Source organism: Lolium rigidum, chromosome 1 (assembly GCF_022539505.1).
Source record: "Lolium rigidum isolate FL_2022 chromosome 1, APGP_CSIRO_Lrig_0.1, whole genome shotgun sequence".
NCBI lineage: Eukaryota > Viridiplantae > Streptophyta > Magnoliopsida > Poales > Poaceae > Lolium > Lolium rigidum.
The window spans coordinates 126,419,097-126,433,137 of record NC_061508.1 but is presented as its reverse complement, the minus strand read 5'-3'; the positions used below and the strand labels follow the sequence as shown (position 1 = coordinate 126,433,137).

General features: G+C 44.2%; 1 protein-coding gene across 1 annotated transcript; it reads right to left on the bottom strand.

Moving 5' to 3' along the window:
- Window positions 1–217: 217 nt before the first annotated feature.
- Window positions 218–9,638, bottom strand: LOC124681947. The gene is made up of 9 exons (XM_047216721.1): window positions 9,300–9,638; window positions 8,732–8,890; window positions 8,178–8,225; window positions 8,008–8,070; window positions 7,753–7,845; window positions 7,514–7,657; window positions 1,209–1,316; window positions 615–666; window positions 218–534 (listed from the first exon to the last, which is right to left on the bottom strand). The coding sequence occupies exons 1-9, from the start codon at window positions 9,636–9,638 to the stop codon at window positions 497–499; spliced, it is 1,044 nt and encodes a 347-aa protein (XP_047072677.1). The 3' UTR covers window positions 218–496.
- Between the last annotated feature and the right edge of the window lie 4,403 nt (window positions 9,639–14,041).

The following is a 14,041-nucleotide window of genomic DNA, read 5'->3' as shown; positions in this document are numbered from 1 at the left end:
GATGCAAGCTGCAGGGTTTGGGGCAGACTCATTTCCTAATAGAGCAGTTGAGCTAGATGTGGAATTGAAGTCCATTGTACAATTTGTACTAATTATTGTGTTTTTGGGACAAGCAGGATCCCGCTTTTGCAAGCCTAACGCGCAGTACAACAACCCTGAACAACATTAAAGGTCTTTTATAGTGGTACAGTAAGACAGACAAATAGCAGCGCAGTGTCATATTTCCCTTAGCAGGGGCAGCATCAATTCATTTCGCTACTACAGTATCGAGTCCACGTAATATCATAAGCTGGTAGAGACTAGTGCTATGTTACTCAAGCTAGCTCCACACCATCCAAAAATCTACACACGTTTCCTCGGCTTGGACTTTTTATCCAAACATCCCAAATCCGCCTCGGTCACTCTTGTTTCTGTCAACGTGAAACAAGCAAATGTTACATAGCTTCAGTCGCTGAAAAAAGTGGAGCCATACACAGACTGGTATGAAGCACAACCACTAGCATGGGAAGTTTGACTGCTCTTGAATTTCACCAACTGTAGAGAACAAGATATCAGGTGTTGCACATAGATACTATTAGTAGTTCGCAAGAGAGATTCTGAGAACGGTTCCATACCAGGAAGCTCAACAGCAAAGTTAGCTTGGGCATCAGCATCGGCATTAAATTCCTGCATTGCAAAAAAAAAAAAAAAGCAAATACGAGTGAAGGGACCCAAAGTTTCAGCAGGTAGCTGTTCCGAGAGAGTGGGAAACCAAATCATTATGCAATAGAAGCGACCCAAGTCAAGCATGCCCATACTGACATAACAAACACTAACTGAAATGGTATTCAAATGGCTGATATTCAGACAAAAACTCCAGGAAAATGTAAGTTACTGACTTTGGAGAACTTAAATGAAGGTACTCATATTACAAATGCAGGGAGATGTCAGTCTAAATGTTTACAAATATATTAGACATAAGCAATAAATATGTGAAGTAGCAGTTAGTATTGACTTGAGACAATGCAGAGATTAATGACGAATTGCCCAAACAAGGGTCTTGTTGTTGCTGCTTCTCAAAATAGTTATTACGCACCACTGCAGACTTTTGTACCACGAGGAGAAGTATGCAATATGGTATGAAGCATTCATACACCAGAACCTAAAGCTGGCTGGTGCAAGGTGAATCTGTACAAGATCAAAAGGTAATGAAAAGACGTGATACATACCCTCAAAACATGGTTGAGCTGGAACTGAATAAAACTTCTCTTCAGTTCCTTGACTTGCTTGCACAAGTCAGCCATATTATCATGCTTAACACGCCAGATATCTTGAACCTGTTCCAGAAGTTGAATGTGTTAGTTAGAGTTCAAAATTGATAGAGCAGCCAGTTGCTAGATGTTGGACAATATATGGGCTGCATCCTATCTAGGAGTCTGGCTACCTATTCTGGCTCATGTGGCACGTTAGCTCAAGTAACATGGAATGGTATATAATCTGAGGCTGGTCTCTAAGAAACCCTAAGACAAAACGTAGCAGCTGCTGGCTGCTGCACTAAAGGTTAGCCACTCTTCCTCTTCTACATGGTATCAGAGCCACCGGCGGCGGTGGTGGCTGCGCCGGCGACAAATAGGGTGAGGATGATGGTGCTCCTGTTGTGGCTTCTCTAAGGGGCAAGATCTCATAACCAACTCATAGTTCTTCGTTCGGGCACATGGATAGCAAGCTTCCACGCGGCTCTTTTCATGGCTCGTTCTTTGGTGATACTTCAGTCATTCAGATCTCTCTTTACGGATTCCTCACATGTCAAGTTTGGTCTACCCTGTCCTCTCTTGACATTATCAGCATGCTTTACCCGTCCACTATGCACGGGAGCTTCTGGAGGCCTGCGCTGAATATGCCCAAACCATTTTAGACGATGTTGGACAAGCTTCTCTGCAATCGGTGCTACCCCAACTCTATCTCGTATATCATCATTCCGGACTCGGTCCTTCCTCGTGTGGCCACACATCCATCTCAACATGCGCATCTCCGCCACCCTAACTGTTGAACATGCCGTCTTTTAGTCGGCCAACACTCAGCGCCATACAACATTGCGGGTCGAACCGCCGTCCTATAGAACTTACCTTTTAGCTGTTGTGCCACTTTCTTATCACAAAGAATGCCAGAAGCTTGGCGGGACTTCATCCATCCGGCTTTGATCCGGTGGTTCACATCTTCATCAATATCCCCATCCTTGTGTAGGATTGACCCCAAGTATCGAAAGGTGTCCTTCTAAGGCACCACCTGCCCATCCAGGCTAACCTCCTCCTCCTCATGCCTAGTAGTACTAGGACCACACATCATGTACTCAGTTTTAGTTCTACAAGTCTAAAACCTTTCGATTCCAAGGTTTGTCTCCATAGTTCTAACTTCCTATTGACCCCGTTTGACTATCATCGATTAGGACCACATCATCCGCAAAAAGCATACACCATGGGATATCTCCTTGTATATCCCTTGTGACCTCATCCATCACCAAAACAAATAAATCAAAGCTGACCTCTGGTTTAGTCCTATTTTAATCGGGAAATCATCGGTATCGCCGTCTCTTGTTCGAACACTTGTCACAATATTATAGTACATGTCCTTGATGAGGGTAATGTACTTAGCTGGGGCTTTGTGTTTCTCTAAGGCCCACCACATGACGTGTCGCGGTATCTTATGGTAGGTCTTCTCCAAGTCAATGAACACCATACGCAAGTTCTTTTGCTCCTTGTATCTCTCCATGAGTTGTCGTACCAAGAAGATGGCTTTCATGGTCGACCTCCCAGGCATGAAACCAAACTGATTTTTGGTCACGCTTGTCATTCGTCTTAAACGGTGCTCAATGACTCTCCCATAGCTTCATTGTATGGCTCATAAGCTTAATTCCACGGTAGTTAGTACAACTTTGAACATCTTCTTTGTACTTGAAGATTGGTACTAATATACTGCGTCTCCATTCTTCTGGGATCTTGTTTGCCCGAAAAATGGAGTTGAAGAGCTTAGTTAGCCATACTATCGCTGTCTCCGAGGCCTCTCCACACCTCAATGGGAATACAATCAGGGCCCATTGCCTTGCCTCCCTTCATCCTTCTCAACGCCTCCTTGACCTTAGACTCCTGGATTCGCCGCACAAAACGCCTACTGTATCATCAAAGGAGTTGTCCAGTTCAATGGTAGAGCTCTCGGTCTCCCCATTGAACAGCCCATCGAAGTACTCCCGCCATCTATGCTTAATCTCCTTGTCCTTCACCAGGTCTGCTCCGTCCTTGATGCATTTGACTTGGTCAACATCCCTCGTCTTCCTCTCTCGAATCTTGGCCATCCTATAGATGTCATTTTCGTCTTCCTTCGTGCCTAACCGCTGGTAGAGGTCCTCATACGCCTGACCCCTTGCTTCACTCACAACTCGCTTTGCGGCCTTCTTTGTCAACTTGTACTTCTCCATGTTGGCGTCTGAAACAATCTTTCTTCTCCTTAATAGCCTTCTGGACATCAGTGTTCCACCACCATGTATCCCTAACTTTGCTTCTACTTCCCCTGGACACTCCAAACTCCTCTGAGGCCACCTTACGAATACATGTCGTCATCTTCATCCACATATTGTCCGCATCGCCTCCTTCCTCCCAAGGGCCCTCCTTAATGACCCTCTCCTTGAACGCCTGAGCTACCTCCCCCTTGAGCTTCCACCACTTCTACCGACTTTCGCACCCTTATTCCGCTGGACATGAAGTCGAAAGCGGAAGTCAGCCACCACAAGGACAACACTCTCTCCAGGTATCACATGATTGCCACAAGCTTATGCAGAGGAGACACATGATTGCCACAATTGTGGAATAAAAGGGCATCTAAGTCATAACTGTCTTGCTCTAAGACATGGCTATGGAAGGGGTATGACTGAGGAAATTTCAGGGGAGTTAAGAGGCAGGAATGCAAGGTATTCCAACCATCAAGTGAGTGTTAGAGCAAACATGACAGCCATGGAGATGCAAGTTTTGGGCACTTTGTCCACTTTGTCTATTCGGATGAAGGTAAGACTGAAAGTGCCTCTATAGCTATGCATATATTAAATTCAGAATGGATACTAGACTCTGGAGCCTCCAAACATGTTGCTGGTAGCATTTTTAGAGTTAGAATCATATAAACCAGCCTCTCCAATGAATCAAAAAACAATTTAGACCAGCCCAGACAATTTAAGGAACTGGAGTTCGTTGTTCAGTGCACGAGAAATATCAAGCTATCATCAGTCCTACACGTACATTTCCTGTGAATTTACTCTCTCCAAGTGCACTAGTTAATCAAATGGATTGTCGTGTAATCGTTGATAGATGCGTATTCTTTATGCAGGAGAGGCTGAGTGGAAGGAAGATTGGAACCGGACCAGGCATAAAGGCCTTTGGTACATGGACCGTGATGAATCATGCAAGCTAGGAGGTTCAGCACTAGTTGCAGCACTGCTGGAGAAGGAGAAAATTTCTATGATGCATCATTGTATAATGGGACATGTTGCTTTTGATAAAATGACTAAAGTCTTTCCAAATGGAGTGAAGTTGATAAGAATAATCTTAAGTGTGAAGCATGTGAGTATGCTAAACATACTAGAAACACCAATGTGAGTAAGGGGCTCAGAAGTATATCCCCGTTTATGCTTGTGCATTCTGATGTGTGGACATGTCCTATTTCCTCTATAAGTGGGATGAAGTATTTTGTGACATTCATTGATTGTTATTCTTGAATGACTTAGGTGTACCTTATGAAGCATAAGGATGAAGTGCTTTCTTGCTTCCAGAATTTCCATGCATATGTTAAATCCTAGTTCAAGCAGGTCCAAATGCTCATATCAGATAATGGGATAGAATATATTAACAAGAAATTTGGTGGGTTCCTATCTAATCATGGTATTCTACATCACACATCTTGTCCAGACACTCCACTTCAAAGTGGAGTGGCAGAGAAGAAGAACCGCCACATTTTAGAAGTGGCTCAATCATTGATGTATACCATAAATGTCTCACATTTCCTCTAGAGTGAGGTGGGGATGACTGCTACGTTTCTTATCAATCGCATGCCCTCAAGAATACTATATATGAAATCTCCTTATGAACTATTACTAGGAGAGAACAAGTTTGTGGTTCCTCCCGAGGTGTTTGGCTGCACTTGCTTTGTTCGTGATCACAGGCCCTTGGTGACAAAACTTGACCCTAGAGCTATTAAGTGCATCTTCATTGGCTATCGACAATGAGGATATTGGAGTCCCTCTGAGCGGCACAGATTTGTAAGTCTTGATGTTACTTTCTAGGAATCTAACCCCTTTTATGGTGAAAAAAAAGATATGGTCGCTATATTTGAAGGGCTTGATCAGCCACTGAATATTATTGGTCAAGAAGGGGAGAGTGTGGCAGCAGTGCAAGCAACAATAGCTCTCCTCAAGTGGAGCAACAACAACCTCAACAACCTTTGATTGTTGGGTCTATACCACTTGTTGTACCAGAATTGCCACATGCTAGAAGTTGGCCAAAGCTAAATGAAGACCAAGATCTTCGTGTGTACTCACGGAGACCGAGGATAGAAGAACTGGTGGAGCACCATGAACAATGCAGTCAATTGTAAATGGGTCTATATTGTAAAACAAAGCTCCGAAGGAAAGATAGAGATGTACAAAGCGAGATTGATAGCTAACGTATGGAATTGACTACGATGAAACATTTGCACATGTGGCAAAGATGAATACAGTAAGGGTCCTGATCTCATGTGCAACAAACTTTGGATGGCCATTACACTAGCTGGATGTAAAATATGCGATCTTACATGGTGATCTACAAGAAGTTTACATGGAGATTCCTCCGGGCCTAGGTGTGCAGGCTAAAGAAGTCACTCTATGGATTAAAACAATCTCCTAGAGCTTGGTTTGATCGATTTAGAAGAGGTGTGTACGAGATGGGGTATGGACAGTGTAGTGGGGACCACATTGTATTCTATAGACATTCAAATAAAAAATAACAATTCTAGCAGTCTACGTGGATGACATTATAATCACAGGAGATGATGTAGCAGAAATAACAAGGGTAAATAATTGTTTAAGCCAAGCCTTTGAAGTCAAAGATCTGGAGCAACTTAGATACTTTGTTGGAATAGAGGTGGCAAGGTCCAAGAAGGGAATAGTTTTATCACAACGCAAGTATATCTTGGAACTTGTCAATGATATGGGGATGATGAAATGTGGTGATCTCGAACACCCATGGATCAAAATCAAAAGGTAACAGCTCAATGTGACGAACTTATAGACAAGGAGGGATATCAGAAAGTGGTAGGGAGATTGTTATACTTGTGTCACACAAGACCAGATATTGCATATGCAGTTGGCGTAGTTAGCAGATATATGCATGAGCCACGAAATGGACACATGGACGTTGTTCATCGAATCCTAAGATATTTATAAGGAAGTCCAGAAAAAGGATTATGGTTTAAAGCAAATAGACATCTAACAGTTAATGGTTATAGTGATGCCGGGGCAAGCTGTTTAGAGGTCAATCTGTGATTATTGTGTATTTGTTGGGGGAAACTTGGTAGCATGGAGAAGCAAAAAAACAACTTGTAGTATCAAGATCAACGAGCCTGTACAGAGCCATGTCTCCAGAATTAAGTGAGATGCTATGGGTAAGAAACCTTGTGAGTGAGTTGAAGATCTTAAAAGGTGGACACTTGAACGTATGGTGTGATAATAAATCAGCAATATGCATAGCAAACAATCTAGTCCACCGTGATAGGACAAAGCACATTGAAATTGATATATTCTTCATTAAAGAGAAGCTAGATGCTGGGATTATCAAGATCAACTATGTGAGCATAGGGCAGCAGATCGTTGATTGTCTAACAAAAGGTTTGGCTGCCAAGGAGTTTGATCGAGCTTGTGACAAGATGGGGATGATAGATATCTATCACCCATCTTGAGGGGGAGTGTTGGACAGTATATGGGCTGCATCTGGCTACCAATTTTGGCCCATGTGGCCCATTAGCCCAAGTGATCTGTGATGGTACATAAGCTGAGGCTGGTCTGTAAGAAACCCTAACCCTAAGACAGAACATAGCTGCTGCCCCAAACATTAGCCATTCTTCCTCTTATACACTAGAGGAACTCTTCAAAGAGCACTTATTAGTTTTCACCAGATTTTGTATGCCATTGACAATCAGGTTCTAATCCAGTTATGCCTTAATCAAAAACCTGTAAACGTGTTAATAGATGATGTATCATTGGATAAAAAGTTCCTTTCGTGAGGATAAACTGAGGACCATGGATGGTCGGATATAATTTAAGGAGAAAAGAAGCACAGAATATTCTAATTTTTTTATTTGTCCACATATTTAATGTTTTAGTGCACTCTAAAGAGTCGGAATGAACTGCACTGTGAAGAGTCAGACTGAAATACACAACAAGCAGTTACCTATTGATCGTTCAATGGAAGAACACAAAAGGCTGCAAGTGCAAAGTAGGAAAGGTATAACCACAAACCTGGTAACAGACAAGCTTCGAATCTCCTTGGGCACGAATATACTTGAATCCCTTCTTAGCAGCATATCTCAGGCCCAAGAGCAATGCACGATACTCAGCAGCGTTATTTGTTACAACACCCAAACCCTCACGTAGATGAGCAATCTTCAGTTGAAAGATTAGAAATAGCCATCATCAGCTGGCCGCGGTAAGTGAAGACTAAGAAAACAAACCAGCACAGTACTAGTTGTCATACATACCAGAGATCCATCAGGCCGCCTTACTACTACACCGGCACCTGATTTCCCAGGATTTCCTTTACAAGCACCATCAAATTCAAGAATACAGGACAGCTGTAAAGACCAGGTCCAGAGGTGAGAAAAGGTCAACATTTCCTCATAGTGAAGACAAATTGCAAATATGCATGTTAATTATAAATCTAACTGCAACCCAAAACCAAGTAAGACAGGAGGAACATGCATTGTTGGCGGTTAGAACATCGCATTCATACTCACATGGCTGTCAGGTAATGGTTCCTGTTCAGCAACTTTGGGATGCTTCTTCGACGGTCCGGTTTCCTTCAGCAAATAATCATCGGTGGCAAACACATTAAAGGTACAGAACACTTCATCAACGCAGCATACATTCATGCTTAGCTTGGAGAGGGGAACAAATCGCTACTCACCGTCTCTTGTAGCCTTTTCAGAGTAGAGGTTGCATTACCATCCGGTTGCTGAAACCAAAAGTGGCACAATGAACAATCTACAAGAAAGTCTATGGGAAAATGCACAAGTAGTAATGCAACCACCCTTTGAGGATATAACATAGAAGATCATCTCAACTGTCAAGGTAAATAGCCTTGGAACTGTGTTCGAGCAAAAAAAAAATGCCCTGGGAATTATGGGCAGTTACCAATCAAGATAAGGGAATACGGAGTATATACTATATCAAAATTACAAATTAGTATTTTAGTGATGATTGCTTTCTATTACAACTAATACCATGTCTACAGAAATTGGGGGCAGCGAGTACATAAAACGCAAGTCTAACTAAAAGTGGTAACATCAGTACCATCACATATTGCAAAGTGATTGCAAAATAAACTAGAACACAGAGCATCAAGATAGCTTCCATAGGTAAGCCAAAAAGGGATCAAAAGTCTATACAAACATTGGCATATGTAACGAACATCATATCAGGTAAAACAACTGAAAATATAACTATGAAGCAAAATTTTACCTGGAAAGGGCAGGGAGCCAGATCATCAAACAATTCATCTTTTGCGTCTGCTGCATTAATGGAATACATAGCATTCTTTAACCCACGCGCAGCAAGATACTCCTCTGTATCTTTACGCAAGGAATAGCCTTTGTACACAGTCACAGAAGGATCACAGACCTACCAAGATATGTTTCACATAAGTAATGTGTATTGACATGGCAATAAGAAGTTATTTTATTGTGCAATTGCCTATTTGGTACCACAGACAACTGAATTTTGCAGCAATTGAAAACCCAGTGGTTTTTTAGCAATCATGTGAGCTGCAGCCCACACAATTGTGAGATAAAACTATAATGGCATTGTCTATATTTTCTTATTCCAGGAAGACCATTAGAGAGGTACCGTTATCATGTGTATATCTGTCTGCTGATGATGCTGCATTCGGTGGAGTTTTTTTCACGAGTTAGCAGGTTTAGGGTTTTTCAAGGGAAACGTTGAATGGACATAAAATAGACACTGGATGCTTAACGTACCACAAGTTGAAAGGTAAAAAATGGTAAAACGAAGCAGAAAAAAAGATGTTTACCGAATTGCTGACTTGCGCTTGGCAGTCGGCGAGGTTCTTGTAGATGCCGATGACGTCGCCCTTGCGGACGACATAGAACGGTTCGCCGCTGGCAGAGTCCATCGGGGCGCCCTTCTTCGTGGCGGATCTCTTGGTGGTGCGCTTGGAGGAGGAGGAGGAAGAGAATAAGCGCTCAGCAAGGCTAAGGGCAATGGGCGGCGTCGGAGGCCTGAGGGGGAGGTATCGCAGGCTGCGCTGGTGGTGGTGGTTGCCGCTCAGACTCAGAGTGCCGGCCAACGCGTGCCTCCACGCCGCTCTAGAAATCCCACAGAGAGAAGAAGGAGAGCAGCAACTCCTCATCGACCGCCGCCACCTGCCAATGCGAAATCAATCAGGGCATGGGGCTGCTTCTGCTTACCAACAGCAGCTCGGCCGCCCGGAAGAGAAGTAAAGAAGCCAACAGGCGAGGGGTTCGCGAGGGATTACTTCACTTCGCCGAGAAGGAGGCCGCCGCCAGTCGGCGCCGGCGCCGGCGAAGGTGGGAGAGGAGGCAGCGGCGGCGGCGCTGGGGATGGAGAGGATTGATACGGCGATTTGGGCTTTATTTCTCATCTAATCCATTTGAATTACTCAACTGCTGAGCATCTTCTTACCAGTTTTGTGTGGGCCACCTATCAGTCTCTCTGTTTGTACATGGGCTACTTTTGGAGTTTGCTGCTCAGCAGTTGGCCCATAATCTCCTTTGCCGAAATTACTACTTCCTACATACAGGTTTAGTGGAGGTTAGTGGAGGTCTCCGGGGTGAAAACCTATGTTAGGAGGGCGCGATGGCGATGTTCTCAACATCGTCACTCTGTTGAGAGCATCGCGTTTGGAGATACAGCGTTGCAGGTACCTTGTCGCGTTCCTCTGGTGTTCGTCATTGTCCAAGCTCGACCTTCATGGGTGTCGTACATGTTAGGCATCAAGATTTATAGAGATAGATCAAGACGCCTAATAGGGCTTTCACATAGTACATACCTGGACAAGATTCTAAAGAAATTTAGAATGGATGAAAGTAAGAAAGGGTTTTTACCGATGTTGCCAGGTAAGGTCTTGAGTAAGACTCAAGGTCCGGCTACGGCAGAAGAAGGAAGAGAGAGGATGAATCAGATCCCCTATGCCTCGGCAGTAGGCTCTATCATGTATGTCATGCTGTGTACTAGACCGGATATAGCACATACTGTTGGTTTGACTAGCAGATATCAAAGTGATCCAGGAATGGAACACTGGACAGCGGTCAAGAATATCCTGAAGTACTTGAAAAGAACTAAGGATATGTTTCTTTGTTATGGCGGTGACCAAGAGCTCGTTGTAACCAGTTACACCGACGCAAGTTGGAACACCGATCCTGGTGACTCTAAGTCTCAGTCTGGGTACGTGTTTATATTGAATGGTGCTGCAGTAAGCTAGTGCAGCTCCAAGCAGTGCACGGTGGCGAAGTCTTCAACTGAATCAGAATACATAGCGGTTTCGGAGGCTTCATCAGAAGCGGTATGGATGAATAGGTTCATTGTTGAGTTTGGTGTGGTTCCTAGTGCATTGGACCCACTAGTCATTTATTGTGACAACATGGGTGCCATCGCCAATGCACAAGAACCAAGGTCACACAAGAAGCTGAAGCATATCAAGCTGCGTTTTCATTCGATTCGCGAGTACATCGAAGATGGAGAAGTAAAGATTTACAAAGTACACACTGATCTGAATGTAGCAGATCCGTTGACTAAAGCTCTCCCTATGGCAAAGCATGACCAACACCAGAATGCCATGGGTGTTAGGTACCTTACAATGTAATCTAGATTATTGACTCTAGTGCAAGTGGGAGACTGTTGATGATATGCCCAAGAGGCAATAATAAAATGGTTATTATATATCTTTGTGTTTATGATAAATGTTTATATACCATGCTATAATTGTATTAACCGAAACATTGATACATGTGTGTTATGTAAACAACAAGAAGTCCCTAGTAAGCCTCTTGTATAACTAGCTTGTTGATTAATAGATGATCATAGTTTCGTGATCATGAACATTGGATGTTATTAATAACAAGGTTATGTCATTATGTGAATGATGTAATGGACACACCCAATTAAGCGTAGCATAAGATCACGTCATTAAGTTCATTTGCTATAAGCTCTCGTTTCATAGTTACCTAGTCCTTTCGACCATGAGATCATATAAATCACTTATGCCGGAAGGGTACTTTGATTACATCAAACGCCACTGCGTAAATGGGTGGTTATAAAGGTGGGATTAGGTATTCGGAAAGTATGAGTTGAGGCATATGGATCAACGAGTGGGATTTGTCCATCCCGATGACGGATAGATATACTCTGGGCCCTCTCGGTGGAATGTCGTCTAATTAGCTTGCAAGCATATGAATGGTTCATAAGAGACCACATACCACGGTACGAGTAAAGAGTACTTGTCAGAGACGAGGTTGAATAAGGTATCGTGATACCGATGATCAAACCTCAGACAAGTAAAATATCGCGTGACAAAGGGAATCGGTATCGTATGTAAATGGTTCAATCGATCACTAAGTCATCGTTGAATATGTGGGAGCCATTATGGATCTCCAGATCCCGCTATTGGTTATTGGTCGGAGAGAAGACTCAACCATGTCTGCATAGTTCGCGAACCGTAGGGTGACACACTTAAGGTTTGATGTCGTTTGAGTAGATATGGAATATGGAATGGAGTTCGAAGTTTTGTTCGGAGTCTCGGATGGGATCCAGGACATCACGAGGAGTTCTGGAATGGTCCGGAGAATAAGATTCATATATAGGAAGTCATTTTATAAGTTTGAAAATGATCCGGTGCATTTATGGAAGGTTCTAGAAAAGTCCGGAAGAAATCACTATGTAAGGCGGAGTCCCGGAGGGACTCCACTAGCATGGCCGGCCAACCCTAAGGGGGAGGAGTCCCAGGTGGACTCCACCTAAGGTGGCCGGCCACCCCCCTCCAAGGAAAGGTGGGAGTCCCACCTTGAGTAGGACTCCCATCTTGAGTAGGTTTCCCACCAAAGGCAAGTTTTGGTGTTGGGGTCTTATTCGAAGACTTGGACTACAACTCTTAGGGCTTCCACCTATATAATGAGGAGCAAGGGGAGGGGGCCGGCCACACCAAGCCTCCCTGGCCGCAGCCCCCAAGTGGCCGGCGCCCCAAACCCTAGTCCCTCCCCAAACCCTAGCGCTCCTCCTCCACATAATACTCCCGCAGCGCATAGGCGAAGCCCTGCCGGAGTTCTCCACCACCACCGCCACCACGCCGTCGTGCTGCCGGGATTCCGAGGAGGATCTACTACTTCCGCTGCCCGCTGGAACAGGGAGGAGGACGTCGTCTTCATCAACACCGTACGTGTGACCGAGTACGGAGGTGCTGCCCGTTTGTGGCACCGTGATACGTCCAATTTGCATCACTATTTTATATCATAATTTGTTGTTATTCATTGATATATTTCATATTTGGATACAATACTTATGTTATTTCATCTATTTTGCATATTTCATGATTATTGGAGGATCGAGCACCGGAGCCAGGATTCTGCTGGAAAAAGCACCGTCAGAACGCAATATTTCGGAAGATCAACTGTGGAAGGAAATTATACCAAAAATCCTATTTTTCCAGATGACGGAGGGAGCCAGAAGGGGGAGAAGAGGGGACCCGAGGTGGGCCCACCCCATAGGCCGGCGCGGCCCAAGGCCTGGCCGCGCCGCCCTATGAGGAGGGGGCCCCACAGCCCCTCTCGCCTCCTTTTCTTCGCGTACTCCTTCGTCCCGAAAACCTAAGCCACAGAGGGTACCTCGGGAAGAGTTACAGCCGCCTCTGCGGGGCGGAGAACACTAGAGAGAAAAGAGCTCTCCGGCGGGCAGGAATCCGCCGGGGAAATTCCCCTCGAGAGGGAAATCGACGCCATCGCCATCGTCATCGAGCTGGACATCATCTCCATCATCATCATCATCATCTCCACCATCTACACCGCCATCACCACCGCTGCACCTCGTCACCGCTGTAACGATTTGGGTTGGATCTTGATTGTTTGATAAGGGAAACTTTCCCGGTGTTAATTTCTACTTGTTATTGATGCTATTGAGTGAAACCGTTGAACCAAGGTTTATGTTCAGATTGTTATTCATCATCATATCACCTCTGATCATGTTCCATATGATGTCTCGTTGACAAAGGATTAATTTGTCAATGCCTACAGATTGTAGACTAGGGTTTTGCTAGAAGTAGAGGGCAAGTAGATCTCGAAGGTTCAGGCGAAAAGTACTCGACGATTATGAAAACTAGGGTTATGTTGACAGTAAATTCGGTCCTTTCTTTGTCCCTCGACTCCCCCTTATATAGGAGGCGGAGCCGAGGGTTTCGTAGTACACAAGTTACGTAGTTCGGGAGGGTTTCGTACCCAACCCGTAAGATTACAAATCTCTATCTTTCCTAATACAAACTATCTTTCCTTAACACTAAATGGGCTTCCAAGTCTTCTTATTCTTCGAGTCTTGGGCTTTGATTAAACCCCGGGTACCATCTTTGGCAGGCCCATTAGGGATGCCTATGTCAGTAGCCCCCGAGATTTTTCTTGAATCGAAGAATCAGGGAAAATCTCCAATTTTACTCATTACATAATCTTTCGATATGCAAACACTATTTTGTACAGGGATAACGGTAATTGGGGCTAGTTCATCTGACGGATCAGGTACTAGTTAACTCGCTCT